General features: G+C 46.1%; 1 protein-coding gene across 8 annotated transcripts in view; it reads left to right on the forward strand.

The window, feature by feature from the left end:
• The window catches only part of dlg1b (discs large MAGUK scaffold protein 1b), a 100,385-nt gene that overhangs the window by 58,671 nt on the left and 25,258 nt on the right, over positions 1-16,456 (forward strand). For 5 of the 8 annotated variants that reach the window (XM_084912192.1, XM_084912187.1, XM_084912186.1 and 2 more), the window contains one exon: positions 1,922-2,086. In XM_084912192.1, the coding sequence (XP_084768318.1) occupies positions 1,922-2,086 (165 nt within the window). Of the gene's footprint in view, positions 1-1,921; positions 2,087-7,102; positions 7,250-16,456 lie in introns of all 8 variants that reach the window. The other 3 variants (XM_084912185.1, XM_084912191.1, XM_084912190.1) reach the window with 1 other exon arrangement.

Raw genomic sequence — 16,456 nt, forward strand, 5'->3', positions numbered from 1 at the left:
TTCACACGTATCGAGTCTTTTAAATCGACTTCTGTTGGTCTCACTCTCATTTCTGAATTTAGTTCTTGTCCTTTGGGGCTCGTTTAACGCTCCTCGTGTTCAATTAGAAACACTCGCATTTTTCTTTTCAGACTCCTCAAAGACTCTTCGAAGTGTTCAGATGAAATAATAATAAAAACGCGCTGATGTTTCTTTAGCCGAGCCTCAGATGGTGGACTGAGTGTTTTTACTTTCGCAGCACTTACTGGAGCTGCATTAACTTCTATTTTCCTGAGCGTGGGCGAGCTGCCTGCATGTTCTCACAGTTTGTCTCAGCTGTTTAATTCTCAGTGGACTGGAGATGAATTTAGTCCATAAAAGTGTTTCTTAAAGTCAGGCCGACACAGACGGAAGGTTGCAACAATGTTACCACTGCCCTCAGATCGAGCAACGTGATTGGCTGCTGAAGCGTTTAAGTCCGTAGCTCCTTCACTGGGTTTTTTTTTCTTTTTTTAATAGGGAAAAGAAAGACTTGCTTTCATACAGAAACTTTATGAATTTAGGAAACAAATAAATCATGCGATCTTAGTTTTTGGTTGAAATGTTTTCAGTCGGTTGAATTCCTGTTACCCTCCGTGATGTCCTTCAGGTTTCTGATGTCCTCCTCCCGCTCAGCGAGTCGGCGCTCTGAAAAGTGCCCATCACTCGGTTTGGTTACGTAACCGCGTCTGTTCAGGACCGTCGAGTCGTTCACCTGTCACACTGAGCGTCTCTCCTCCCGAAGCCAGAAAACAGATGAGTAAGACTGGAGAGCTCTGACTCATCAAGATGTGAAGGCTGCCGATCAACGGACGAGGCCTCCGAGGAGGACTTCTGCTCTTTTTCCATTTATATCCTCGTTTTTATTTTATAAACGACACCGACTGGAGCTCTGACCACAACAGAGACCCAAGCTGTGATTGGATGTTTGTTGGAGAGGTGCACTCTGGGACTTGAGTTTCTTCTCTTGCACAGGTTTTCTTCACCTGCACCGATGATTCAGTCACAAGGGTTTGGTGCTGACGAGCAGTGAGTCACCTCCTTTTGTTGAGAAAAGCAGTCAGGGGATCAGAGAAGGATTATCCTTTAAATGGACTGGTTCTTATATAGCGCTTTCCTACTCTGTCTGAGCACTCAAAGCGCTTTATACAACTAATTCATTCACCCATTCACACAAGCACTTCTAAGCTAACATTCATACACGTTCACACTCCGATGGATGCATCGGAGAGCAACATGGGGTTAGTATCTTGCCCAAGGATATTTGGCATGCAGACTGGAGCAGCCTGGGATCGAACCACCGACCTTCTGGTTAGTGGCTGATCTGCTCTGCCACGCTGGCGTTCTTTCTGAATTCCTTCCTGGGAATAACAAACTCAATTGGTGACACCTCCAGCTCACCAAGGCCAATCAGAGCCCCCAGAATTTTGGCTCTATGGACCCGTGGGTCACATTACTGACCAAAAACTGCCCGTTTAGAAAGGTGAAACACAGAAAAGCAGGTTAGCTCCTGTTTGGGTTTAAATTTTATTACAAAAAAGTTTTAAATATGAGGTCTCTGCTGGTTTGTTTGTCTTTTATCGCTTTGTTTTCCCTTCTTTACGTTGAGGTTTTTGTTTTGTTTTGTTAGTTTGTTGCGTTTTCTTCTCTGTAAATAATGAACCCGTAATTACTGATTCTCACCACCTGGTGGAGCCGCCTGCTCTGTTGTTGCGCTCCAGTGGAGAGTTTCATGCAGATGTGTCGTGTATAATCGTGACAGCTGCTCCTCCCTGAGCCTGATTCTTTTGGTGGTTCTTCCTCCCCGCTGTCGCTGCTCATAGCGGTTCAACTCATTGAACTAGAGTTGTTGTCGCATTGCTGTTGGCCCCGTTTTGCTGATTTTTGTGTTTTCCTGTTGCAGAAGTACAGGCACCACGATGAGGACTCGTCCCCCCAGGACCAGAGCTCCCCCCAGCTGACGGAGGAGGCGGGGGGCCCAGAGCTGGTCCAGGTAGCAGAGAAGAACCTTTCCCTGATCGAGAATGTGCACGGCTACGTCACCCACGCTCACATCTCACCGATGAAGGTAGGAGATGGCATTGTCTCAGCCTCCCGTCTCTCTCATTGGTCCAAACGTCTTCCCGTCTGTCGGCGACTTTACTGGCTTCTCTTTCAAACAGCTTGCTCTCAGTTTCAGTGAAAACCTGCTTCTGGAGGTTTTTAATGTAATGTTTTTAAGTCCAATGGTCCTTCTGAAAAGACCTGGCTGAGCTAACGTTCAGGCAAAATCCAAGATTTCAGCTCATAAAATATTTATGTAACGGGAACGTTTCATCGTGCACGAACGAGCCTGATATTCTGACCAGAGTTTGTTAAAATGCCAGTAAAGGTAAATGTTTTCATGTGTTTCTCATCTCTTTACATTTGTTTCCTCTCTGATGGCGACTTTTCGTGTTTATGTATTCACACCAATCAGTCGGCCGCATTCCACTTTAATCAGTCGATCAATCGACGAAGCAGGTTTTTGTCATAAAATGAGTACGAATGTTTTAATCTTAATCTGTTTTAGTCGCACACACACACACACACACACACACACACACACACACACACACACACACACACACGTGGAGGATGAGGCTTGTTGCTTGTATGTGTTGCATCATGTGACCCATTAAAATGCTGACGCTGCTCTGAAGCTCACACCTGTTTCCTGTCATCGCGCCATCACACACCTTTCAAATTCCTCTGGTCCACGTTTCAGTGTTACAGCTGCAGCAGGTAAAAGTCCAGGTGAGATCACCGCATGGTATTGTGGGCGGAGCCTGAGAATTCCCCCTGACGTAAACCCACAGGATTAGATGTTTGGGGTCTCGATGTTGAGGCCGTCCAGGAATTCCAACTAGTGGACGCTTCCTAAAGTTTTCCATGAACAGAGTCAAAGCTGTGCAATCATAAATGTGAAAGGACAGAAGTTCTGTTGAACATGGATTCATCCGGCTCCTGATGTTTCATCCAAGCATTAAGAGGGAAGTAGCAGTTCTGGCTGCTGGAGCGCCCAGTTAGAGCTTCCTACTAGTTTCCAGGATTTTCCCAGTCTGAAAATAATTTAGGTGACTCAAACGCTTCAGGACAAAAGCACGAGCTGATATTTAAACACTTTCCTCGTGCGATGTGAGCAGCTTCTCTCACAGCCGGGCCTCGGTTTGGAAACCAGACCGCGCTCGGTCTGTTTCCCGCCGTCCTGGAAGCTCGACCAGGGGAATTTGGCGTGCTCCCAGTCACGTGACTCTGCCTCCTGTTCGTGCTGCTTCTGTCAGCGCCCGCTGTGTTTGTGTCTGTCGCCGCTCGGGCCTACACGTTACTCTCACAACGACTGTGTGTGCCGCTAAAGGAGCATTTCACCAACTCCACACGTCCACGTTAATGTGTGTGCCCGTCGTCTGTGGAGAAGAGCTGTCACGGTGCATTATGGGAAGTGTAGGATCCAGTGTTTTTGTAGCTTGGCCGATTAATTAGGGACAAGTGGACAGTATTTAGAAAGATGCTTTTTTCTGACGAGCTGTTAAAGTAAAACGTTTGAAATTATCTTTAAATTTGTAAAAATAAAACGGATGCAGAGAAAAACCTTCAGTTTAAACCGTTCTTGACAAAGAAAGTGATGAATTATAAATAGTCATTAAAATGACTTTTTCTTCCCACGTTTGATGAATAAATCGTTTAATAAAAGATCAGTTTAAATAAAAAACAAAGGCTGCTTCGGTTAGATGTCACTGTATTTCCAGCTGATTGTCACATAAATGTGTTTTCTCATCAGTGTGCAGCGGCGCCAGAGAACAAACGGAAAGGCCTCCTGCCTGAAATCTGCCTCCGTGTTTCGTGCTCAGAGCTGATTAATCCGATCTCCGATTAGCTGAGATGTGATATTTCACGGAGGTTTGACCCGTTTCACGCTGCACTGCTCGTGGTAACGGAGAACATGGGATCAGATCAAAGCTGGGTGGCTGTGACTCGCAGATGGAGCTCTGCTGCCATCGTGTGGAGATCAGATCATCTGAAGCACGAGGCCAAAGCGCCCTCACAGAGGAGCCTGAGAATAAAAGGTGTTGATGCCGCACCAGGTGGATCTAACCCGACTTTCTTTGAGGCTTCAGTCTGTTATTTAAACCTTATTTAACAGAAATCTCAAACATTTCTCTAATTTCTTTTTAATGTCTCATGCTTTAAATATGAGATCTGTCTGAAATCCCAATGTAGGTGACTGCCTCCCAGTGTTTGCGAAGGGTATTACATCATAAATCACACGAACGAGGTAAATGAAAACAAAATCATATTTTATAATCTCTCTTAATATAGAAAGATTTGTGTTCATTCTAAAGACTTTCAAGATCTGTCAGATTTTTGATGCTTTGTTCTGTGAAACAGAATAAAAAGCTTGTTAATTTTAAAGATAAGGCACGTCCACATAGTTCAGACAGCGGCTGACACAGTTATGTCAAAGTAACGCTTAACATCGGCGTCCACGGCGTCAAAACTGGGAATCTGCTCGTGCTGAAAACACGGCTCATGCCAACACAGGTTCACGTGAACATCTGGAACTCCTGGAATAAAAATGCACCACACAGGTGGAGTAAAGGTGAAGAGCTGTGTTTGGTATAAAGATTCAAACATTTTGAGATGATGTGAGAAGAAACTCCACTAAACTTTGTTTCTATGCAGGAAACAAAAACCGTTAAAAAGAAAAGGGAAAAAAAAAAACAGTCGAACACGAAACAGTCGAGCTGCAAACGGTTCAAACACTCCGTCGATCGAAGGGAAGGACGCGCATTCTCACATCTGACCAGCCAAACTCGCTGAAACAGTCGGACCACAGACCAGCGTCAGATAAGCCTCAGAGAGCAGAAGGCATGAATAAAAAACTGTTCACGTGACTGAGTGAGTCCATCGTGGTCCGAGGGTTGGAGGAAGATCCGCTCAGTGCAGACGAGAAAGTTTTAGTTGATCTAAAGAGATAAACTGATCTCGATGAGGCTTTTTTTGGGCCAGATGTTAAACACTGGATGAGAAGAATGAAGTCAAAGCTGTTTTGGTTTGTGTGTGAGCTAACATCGGCCTCTGGGCTGCAGTTCTGTGGTGTAGTTGGACGTTTATTGTGAGTTGTGTTGTAGCCTTCACCTGTTGTGTTCACTGTGTGTGTCCCCCTGTTGTATGTGGTTTTCCACACGTGTGTCGCAGCAGCGTTCACGCCTGATTCGGACTCGTCGGTCCTGACAGTGTGACGGACTCGTCTCTCTGAGAGGGTTCAGCCTGCCGTCCAGTAAAAGCCTCAAAGTAACAGAAATGAACCAAAAAGTGCTGCAGAATCAATAAAGTCATAAATGTTTGACCCATTTTTGTTTCTACAGAATAAATCGACCTGAATAAAAAAAGACAAACCTCAGCAGGCTCATTGATCACTGATCTTCTCCTGACCTGTGGCCACGCCGTTAACCATCAGCCAGTTTGTGTCTCAATGCCATCAAAGCTCCTCCTCATCAGTTTATCACTCGCTCACCTGTGAACTCTCAGGTTTCTGTGATTCCTCTCCTTTGTTTGATTCTCCCTCACATTTCTTCTTAAAGCAGATCTGACCTCATTTGTAATGATGTTCAGTCTCTGTTATTCTTCTCGTCAGGTCTCATTTACAGATTCAAACCATCGAGGCGCTCTGTGTGTGTAAACATCGGTATGCGAGATGATGTCCAGTTCTGAGTTTAACTCTGGCGAGATGTTCAAATCGTCACTTTTAACAATAATTTTTCTTTGTTTGGTGGAAATTAACCAAAAATTCAATAAATAGAATCAGTTATCAGCCTAGAATTGTATATTTGCTGCAGCTCATCGAGAGCTTGTCATAAATATTAAGATAAAAATAATACGGCTTATTCTCTGTATTAGCAGCCAGGCTTTAAGTGCCTAAAGTCCCTCAGTTAGTCTCTCAGCTGGGCCCAACTGTCTAAAAGCACTAAATTGTCTTTAGGCAGTGACTTCTGATTGGTCGGGGTTAGCCAAAGATAGCAGCGTGCATGAAAACATCCCGTTTTACAGCATTACAGCAAATCGAAACAGCAAAGCTTTGCAATATTTTGTGTGCAGTCTGAATACTACAAACGAGAGGGCAACCTCTCTGCAAACAGTGGCAGTCTGACTCTGACTGCACTCATTGTCAAAGGTTTGCAAATGAGTGCATCTACTTTACAAACGCAGACAGCCGGTTGGCATCAGCCTGAATGAGTCTGTCAGGCAGCTGCAGGCATCCTGCTTAGATTCATGTAGAACAGACAAACACGTGTAACAACTACATGTGAACCTCTGTGTGGACAGACGGCAACAGAGATGTGATTTTCTATGATTTCTCACAGTAAATTGTTGGTTAATGTTAAACTGACTGTGCTACGTTCATTGTGTCCAAGTCTGTCAGTCTCATTTTGCAGTGAGAACCATTATGCTGTTAGATAAAGTTATTATAGTGGAGTCTGCCTTACAGTCTAAAGGACCTGGAGGTGACTGTTGCTCTGATTTGGCGCCGTTTAAATAAATAAAACTGAATTGACAAAGTTTAACTTCAGTTTAAAATAGTGATAAATCACAGTATATGTTTTTGCACAATAGTACAAATTGTTCAGAAAATGTTAAAAAACTGCAGTAACATCACATCGTGGGGTGAATCTGCCCTCTGACAGGAAGTGGACTCAGAGGAAGTTGATGTAAATTACAGAGTGTCGGTTTGAATCTGCAGATGAACTAAGGTAAAAGGTCCTGCTGACCGAAAGTCTTGGATCAGGTCTCGCATGTGTGCGGCCTCCGGGGGGGTGGAGGTGTCTGCGACTATCATTAAAGCAGAAAGGTGGTGGAGACGAGTGCACTAGCCAATCAGAGGGAACCATGTTTGTCTGTCCAGTGTTTGCTGTGTTGTTTTGGTCGTTCAGTGTAGAAACATGTCACCTTCATCCGTACGGAAGCACCTCCCTGAGCGCTCCTCCGTGTCTGTCTGTCTGTGACGCTCCTCCTGCTGTGTCTGAGCGAGCCGCCGTGTCTCCTCCTCTGCTCCTCTGTCCTTTAGGTAGCGTCTCTGGAGTGCATCTTTGACGGCTCAACTTTAGGACAGCATCACCCGGAGCTCCCCTCCCCTACGTCCTCCACTCTCTACCCCCACGGAGAGGAAAGCCCCCTCCCCTCCTGCTCCTCCAACCCTTACCCCCCAATCCAGGTAAACCCCCACCCCTCACCTTCCCATCCCGCCGGGTTGTTTTCTTGGTACTGCTGTATTATTTCACATCTCCAACATTTTTCACACCTATCTGAAGCACGACGTGCTCTGATTACAAATGATTTGCTCTGTGGTAAAAACTCACATGTTTAAACTGCAATAAATTAGCATTTTTAGGGGCGTGGCCTCTTTGGCTGACAGGTGGATGGTGACACAGGCAGCTGTAGCTGGTAGCTCTGTGCGTGTTTGTGCTGTGGGAGTGTTTTGGAGCGTGTTTAGTGACATTAGCTGACAGTAATATGGCTGCTGTGAGGTTACTGTACCAACAGGCCGTCCAAGAAGTCTGAGCACGAGCGCTGGGGAACTGTTAGGATTGTATTTGGAGGTTACTGAGCGTCAATGAGCCGGTATCTGTGTCTGTGTCTGTGTGATGCACCCGTACAGCTTGCTAACATGCTAATTCTGGTGTTTAACCCTTTAAGACCTGCCATAGAACCAAGTCAGAGTTATAGCCCAAATTTTAATAATATGTGTGCATTAAGTCCATAGTAACTACATAAATTGCAAAAAAGTGCAATAAACTACAAAAAAATTGAAAATCGTTTTTGTTTTTTTTGTTTTTTTACACATATTTCTACTTAGAGAAATTTAAGAGGTTTATCCCTCAAAACTTTAAATACAGAAAAGTTGCAAAAAATAGTTTACAACAACAGCAAATTTATTTTGAGTGTCTTCATAGTTCTATTTTTTAGATACACCAATTTTTATATACTGCAGAAAAAGCGAAAATAAATATTATAATGCAAATTTGCAAAGAAAACAGCAGGTGCATCAAAACAAACTATTTCCAGCTGTGCAATTTGAGTTCTAAGCATCCCAGAAACTATTCAGAAAAGCATGAAGTCAAACATGACTTTTAAAAACACCAGTACAGGCTTATAAGGCCCATAAGTAAAAAAACCCTACATTTTCCGCGAAAATGACGTCACTTCCGGTTTCGGGCAGGTAATGGCGGACATACGATAGTTCGCGCTGACGTCTATTCCAACGTAGGAAGTGTTACGAACAGCTGATCGGATCGGCAAAACGTGTTTCTGGAATATGTTTTTGTTACTGCAAGTGGTTTTTATGCAATTTTTGCAAAGCTATATGGAAGGAAACTGTGACCGAGGACAAGCTGATGGCATAAGATGTAAGTACAACTCCTCTGGTTTCATGTGCAAAAACAATTATTGCGCTAGCTCACGTGGTTCTGGTTCTACAGGGATTTAAAAATAGTTACGCAAAACGGAGCGTGCTGCTCGACCGGCTTTAAAGGGTTAAAGGGTGATGGTGTAACAGCTGACTGTCTCAGGGACTCAGTGCAGATGAAGTCCTGGATGTTTTGAGTCACACAAGTGATCCCAGGCCGTTTTCACACCTGTGGGCCGTTTGCTCTGCTCTGATCCGGTCGATGAGTTTGTAAACCTGTAGCTTTGACTGCGGTTCGGTTTGTTTTCAATCACACCTGCACCAACGACCCGCACCAAGCTCTAACCCGAGGTCGATTTAAATGGACTAAACATCGTCTTCAGCGTGACCTAAAGGACACGTTTCTGTTTTCAGTGTGTGCATTAACAGGCATTCATTCTATAAGCTCACATCTGTAAGTCTTCACGTCGCACATACAAAGAGCCGCACACATCTCGACTCCTCACTGGTTGCTGTGGTACGTTTGGTGGTGAAGCAGGAGCTGAGAGTGAAATGTGCAGAGTGCAGGAAACGTGAGCAACAGTAGACCAAACCGCAAACACTTGGCTGTGTGCACAACTTATCTGTAGTGAAGTCTGAGGGTCTTGCAAACTGCAGGAGTTTCCTGTGTTGGCAGGCGTGCCGATGAGTCAGCAGCAGGTCTCTGTTCGATTCCCGCTGACCCGCAGCTTTACCGAATGTCACTGAATTGTTTTCCACATGTTTTACCTGCAACTGTCCAAAGATAAAGAACAGAGGGGGGGTGGGGGTTCTGGCCCTGATCGGTGCAGCTGTTTGTGCCTCAGACTCTTCAGCACCTCCAACACTCTTTGGAGGAATCTCTTCATCCAGCTCCTCATTGTTTCTTAAACGTTTGATCTGCAGCGGCCGCCCTGCCTGACGTCAGCAGGTGGATGCTATCTCCACCGCCTCCACGGCGATAACGCAGCAAATGGACTGTCACATCCCACAAAGACGGCGAGGGCCGCGAGGACGTACTGTACGCCCCTGTGTTTATTGTCCCTTTCATTTTTTTTTCCATCTCCTTTTCTCCACCTCTCACTCGACTCGCTGTCCTCAGCAGCGCCATGGCAACACAGGAGATGAATGTCGACAAAGAAAATCCAGACGGCAGGAAAATGGAGGAGGAGGAGGAGGAGGAGGGGTGAACCTGCACAGAAGGACAAGGAAAGATTTAGTGAGGCTTTCAGTAACACTGTGAGGGGGTGATGATAAAATGGAGAGCTGCCCTCCTCTTCGTCCCCAACAGAAAGATTTACAGCTGCTCTCAAGTATATTTAGCAGCAGAGCTCATGAAACGAGGGCTCCTTCATCGTCTCCGCTGCACGCCGGTCCGGGGAGGACGGGCCAGCTCTATTTAAAGCTTTATGAAGTTTCAGGGAAACCGTTCAATGTCGGTGCGGATGTTTTCATGAGCGGGAAACTCGGTGGATGGCGGGGAAAACGTGTTCATTTAGGCATTTATGATAGGTTTATACACTGTAAGAAGAAACACGAGTGGCCGATCTCACAGCAGACAGAAACTTACATGAGTTTAAAGTTTATGTGCCAGGTTTTCTTCTTCATCACATCAGTAAGATAGATTTATTAATTTATTTTAAAAAATGCATTTCTAACATGTTTTACTGAGATTTTCTCTCCTGAAACTAAGTGGTTTCTGCTGTAAACAGGTTTCAATGCTTCCCTTAAACACTATATTCTGCATCTGGACCAAACGCGCTCCTCCTTTTACCCCGTTTGTACCGATTCAGTTTTCAGGAACTTTGGTTCATTAGTTTTCCTGTAATCGAGAAACAGTGTGTGAAGAGATATATTCTAAAACACTTCTTCAGCAGAGAATCAGAAGGAGAAACACACAGATTTTCTTGCTAGCAAGGGCAGCCTCCAGAGCTCACACACCGAGAGTGAGGCTCCAAGATTCGCAAATGAGAGACTGCCCCGGTCTTTATTTATAAACTTCAGTGAGCGCTTGTTGTGTGTGTGTGTGTGTGTGTGTGTGTGTGTGTGTGTGTGTGTGTGTGTGTGTCAGAGTGTGACCCCATAAACGACTTCCCTTAACCTGCTGGTCTGGAAAGTCCAACAGTTCATCTATATGTAAAAAGGCACTTAGACTAAAACTGACACAGCTACGTTAATCCTACCGTAAAACAATAAGACAAGGTACGACCTCTCTCATGCTCCTAGGATGTGGGGGTGAAGCCAGAACACCCTGGCATGTCACAGACCTCCTAGGATGAGACATTCTTTCAATATGCCACCAACTATATACTTCTACACACAAATGATTACATGCAGCATTCTACCATATGCAAACTTATATCATTAAAAGACTATACTGACTACTAAGTACAATTTTCCATTGACACAGTGAAAGTGTGTAACAAACTGAGTAACAAAGAAAAATCCAAACCTCGGTACAACTAGGGATGGGTATCGTTTAGGTTTTATCCGATACCGGTGCCAAACCGGTACTTTTGAAACGGTGCCGGTGCTTAAACGGTGCTCAAACCGGTGCTTAAAGAATGGAGAACACAAAATTGGTCCAAAAACCTCTCATGTTCAGCTGTTTTTTTGTAAAAAGATAACAATGTTAGCCTTTTCTGCAGCTATGGGGCATATATGGCATCACTCTTGGCTGGAAGCAGTGCTTAAACAATGGAAAAAACACCAACTTTGTCCAAAAACCTCTCATGTTTAGCTGTTTTCCACTTTTTCTTTGGTCATTTTAGCCTTTTTGGCCAGGGTGAAGGGAGCATCTGCCATCAAACAAGAAAACAGCCGCATGTAGCTATGATGATGTTTGCTAGTTCACCTTACATGCATTAATGTAATAACGTGGTTAGCCTACTCAACGTAAATTACACACGAACAACATTAAGCTACTCACGCAGAGAAGAACGGCTGCTGCTGCATCATCATCCTCATCATTTCTGCTACACTGGCAGGGCTAGGGGCCAGGACTCTCCTCTTCGGGTTCTTGGGGGATGTTGCTAACTCCGGGTCCAATAACAGGCACCACACCCGCAGTAGATGTGCTCGGTGTGAGGTCTCGCAGCAAGCTATCAAATACGGCGCATTTCTCGGCTTTTGAAAAAAACGCTATGCGTCGCCAGGTGTTTCATCAGATTTGAGGTGTTACCTCCTTTGCACAGTATCACCTTAAAGCACTTGTTGCAGGCTGCTGAGTTTGCATCTTTTGCTGTGAAGTACAGCCAGACTTTGACCGCTTGGCCTTGGGCATTTTTAATCTGTAGCTCTGCTCTAAAAGAACGTACGTACCTGGACCCGCCTACTATCCTCGGAAAGGTAAAATGATTGGCTAGAATCTAAAGTGTATCACAGCTCAGGAAAAAAAAGCACCGAAATAAAGCACCGAAATGTGCGCTGCTTTTCGGTCTGGTTACTGCCGTTTATGTCAGAACCGGTACCATCATGGCACCGGATACCGGTACCCATCCCTAGGTACAACTCAGAGTCTTGACCTCAAAACTTCTACTCAACATATTTACTCTTAAATTCATCTTAATATCAAATAAATGTAAAGCTTTTGACTCATCGCTCTCTTCTCTTTGTATAAAATGAAGTTTGGTCTTCGGGGTTCATCCACCACCTGGTTTAAAGGACACGGTGGCCTCAGGTCATCAGGATCAGCTGCTACGTAAAGCGGGGTGTCATCATCGTACAGGTGTGTTTCCTCTGGCTTATGGATCAGATAACTGTTTGAAAGACGTGTCCTGGGCAGAGCCTGGTGGGACACCATGTCAGAGGTTTAGTGTCTGTAAGAGAAGCTTTTAATCACTGTTTTCCTCAGTGACCTCAGGCCCAACACGGCGCTTACAGCAGAAAACGTTCAAAGGACTAAAATTGAGACAAACATGATTCACCAGAAAGTCTTGTTTTATTAAAAATATGACCACAACTTTAGACTCTTGATATCAATCTAGTAAAAATTATACAAATTAAAGCTCTTTGACAGTTTTAAATGCAGTATATGCACCAAACTTGATTTAATAAGAAAACATTTATTTCGTTTGGAAAAAAGGAAGCAGGCGAGCAGGTGGATAAAACCGGACTGACCACATTTTGGCCCAGCCTTCAGACTAGCACCACTTACATACTGATATATTTTTTAGCAGGCAGTAAAGAACGAAGAGCTGACGTAGAGTGATGTGACTCTGATGCTGACGGTGCATGTTAATTAAACGAACAAGACTTGGACTCATCTGTAGTCCCTGTTCTCAGGTTTATGACCTTAAAAGGAAAATGTACAAAATCACGTAATGAAGTGAAAATCGCAGAATAATAACCGCCATTTAAAAACACCGGCACAGAGAAATGATGAGTCCAGGTTACAACTGCGTATTATAAATCATAGTTTTTAATTTATAACATTTAAATGACTAAAGAAAAATGTTATATTCTAGATTTATCAAAATTATATCAATGCTGCACTACAGAAATAAAAAATGGTCTCCTTGATACGTGCGTACGTCCATTGATCTCTGATGTTCCTGTGGGCCGGATTTGGACCCTGGGTGGTCTGTTTCTGGCCCCAGGACCACATGTTTGCCACCAATGCTCTAAATGAACTCACTGCGCTGTCGTGACCGCCACTCCTGTGATCTCCACACCGGGAAAACTCGGAGTCTTCCCTGCTGACTCATTTTCAGAGTCTGAAGTAGGACAAAGGTCAGCTGGACCAACCCCGCTGAGAGGGAGGAGGAGGAGGAGGAGGAAGACTGTGTGAGGTTTCCAGACTGCAGAGAGAAGAGATCAGAGGACCAACTTCCTCCCTGCCTGCGCTCTCTTTAAGCGCGTGCGCGCGCGCGCGCACACACACACACACACACACACACACACACACACACACACACACACACACACACACACACACACACACACACACACACACACACACACGCGCGCTCTCTCTCTCGCTCGTCCTCTCGTCAGCCCTGCAGTCTGCTGTTGCTGTCTGCTCCACACAGACGGAGGCTCGCCGACCGGCTGCCGAGCGATGCTCTCTCACCCCGTCGCCACGTTAATCCCCCCCCAGAGGCTCCGCGCTTTCTCCCCTCGTCACCCCCGCGCCATGACGAGCGTTTATCCCCGCTGACAGGAAGAGGACGACCGCGGTTCGGCTCATCTCCCGGTCACCTCCGTCGGCTCCTCTGCAGCCTCCCTGTTTGTGTCTGAGAGGAAGAAGACGAGGAGGTGGGGTGGGGGGGGACCCAAGGTGGAGTGAAGCCCCCTCCCATCGTCTGTTCTCCAGCCAGCACCACCTCTGCCACCCCGCAGCCTGCAGCAGGAGCGAGGAGGCGCAGAGGAGGCGACACACCACCTTCAGCGCAGCAGCAGCGGCGGCATCAACATGCTCAACTCTGTGTGGTACGCCAAAAAGATGGGCCGCCGCATCATGGGCACCCTGAGGAGAACCAAGCGGCTCCACCGGCGCCTACTGGTAGGTCGCCCCCCCCCCCCTCCAGCTCCTCCACCTCCCACCTATGAGGAAAATAAATCCTCCCAAAGGTTAGGAGGTAGGGGGAGGTGCTGCAGCGTGCAGCGTGACTCATTTCCTAGCACGTGTGTTCATACGGTCATGCACTCCCCCGTGTGTGTGTGTGTGTGTGTGGTGAACGTATTGATCGGGCCGTCTGCTGCGTGACGCTGCTGGCTGATGTGTAAAAGTTGCAACAGGAGATCTGCTGCTGCTGCGTCATGTGTCGGCTCGTGCACCAACGCTCACATCTGGTCCAGAAACGCCCTCGATCCGCATCCAGCAGATTTACGTCGTGATAAAGAACATGCGGCAGCGCGCGCGCGCGCGTGTGTGTGTGTGTGTCACTGAGGTGATTTGTTGATAAGGCTGCAGCGGCCGTGAGCGGGTTTTTACATTAACGTGTCGTCTCGATGTGTGAATGTTCCAGAGCTGTGCTTTGAATCTGACGGCGAGGACGAGGTGGCGCTCGGAGTCTCGGGGGTCCGTGTTGGTGTCGTACCTGTGCAGGTTTCCCTGACCCGCTCTCTGCCTCTGTGTGGCTACGCTGAACAGGTTTACCTGCATAAACAGCAGCATCATGTTCTGGGCAGATGTGAGGAACCCCTGCAGTAGCACATGCCTTCCCTGGCGTTGCCTAGCAACCTCTAGGCTCCTGACACACAGCGCTACCCGACCACCTCCCCCCATTTACTGACACACACACACTCATACGTTAACATACATGCTCGTCCGCAGCTGTATTTTTATCACAGCGAGGTTGTAACGGGTGGCGTCATGGTTACAGCGGGCTATGACGCGACGCCTGGACGACGTGGAAGGCGTTTTCGGTGGCAACGAACCAGCTGAGGATCGTTTAGCAGCTAAAGAGGCGATAATTCCCCTCAGGTGCTTTCACGCCTCCCGAGTCGGATCATATGTTGATGTTCAGTTTATTTGTGCTGCCGCCGGGTGGAGGATCAGACTCTCTGTTACAAACGGGAACACGCTGGACTTCCCAGGGACGCACTGATCCAACGTTTCCATCTCTGATTCAGTTCCTACGACACCTGACAACGTAGCATCGTTAATATTACTCTGTAATCCTCACTGTGAGAGAGAGACTGGAAGTCATTCTCTTATTTTCCAGTAAAACGCTGAGCAGTGAGTGAAATGTTTGACACTGTGGGCTCTGTCCACAGGCCGATTCACCTGTGACCCAAATATCTCATCAGTGTCTGCTTCATCGTTCCTGCTGTTCTCATCGGTCACATCAGGAGGTCCTGGCAGGATTCTTAAACATGTTAACATGAGTCTGAAGTCAGACTCGTGGTCATTGTGGGTTAGCATTGTTCTTCGACTACACACAGAAAGGAATGATGTGAAATGCACAGGTGTGGTCCTTCAGGAGGCGAGCAGCACATCATCTGTGCGTAGTCCGAATGCTGATTGGTTGAAATGTTGTCATGAGGTTGGTGACATAAAGTTGTGGAAAGGCTGAGTGGCTCTTCTGCCTCTCTTCATGATCCATAACGATAGACTGAGATAAACCACTTACAGATGGACGTCTGAGTTTAGTTATAACCAGGTAAATGAAGTCAGCGGACAACATTTTCATGGAAAATGATACGAGTGGTGATAATCCAGCTGTTGACACGAACGTCACAGCCCAACAAACACGCCGACGAGCGAGCTCACACGCTGGAATCAAACCTCGGGTAGCTTTGTAGTTTCAGAGCTGATTGTGACGACTCCTGGATCAGAGGCCACGCAGGTGAGATGAGGACTGGAGCTGATGATGGGAAAGTTTGATTGTTTATAGTTTGTGAGTCATCGTGAGATTGCAGCTGTCAGACGATCATTAGCTGCTTTTCTTCAGAGAGCGATATGACACCCAGCAGGCAAACAGAGCTAAAAGCACCATTAATGACTGCTGTACATGAGCACAGTGTGAGGAAAGAGTAATAATGTGACGTGATGACTGAAGTGCTGTGTTCGGTGCGGGGCTGTTGAAATGCACGTTTAATTACCCCGAGCAGCAGACGTTACTTTGTTTGGCAGGCGAACCTGATGCAGGTCTGTGTTCATGTCAGAGTTACTCTAATTACATCCAGACATCACCGAAGTCCAAATCTTTCATCTTTCATTCTGACAGTTGAACTGTTAAATGGAAGATTTTACTGCCAGATCCAAAGTGACTCTCCTGGGTGGGTTGGTAGTTCTACTCCTCTGTTCCCTCGTGGGTTGTTTAGTGTTCGGGCAGAGCGGTCCAGACGTGACTCGGAGCTCTGATTCATGGCTGTAATCTGTTTCCTGTCCCGTCAGGTGTGACTCACGTCAACACACTTCTTTCATCTTTAATAAAATGATCAGCGTTGCTGCTTTAGCAGGTGTAACGATTAAGTTTAACATCCATGAAAACAGAATTTATTAAATTTAACGGAGTTAGAAGTTAACAGGAAGTCAGCTCGCTAGTTTCC

The sequence above is a fragment of the Perissodus microlepis genome, chromosome 18 (genome assembly GCF_051167445.1).
Source record: "Perissodus microlepis isolate ML-2025 ecotype Zambia chromosome 18, ASM5116744v1, whole genome shotgun sequence".
Taxonomy (NCBI): Eukaryota; Metazoa; Chordata; class Actinopteri; order Cichliformes; family Cichlidae; genus Perissodus; species Perissodus microlepis.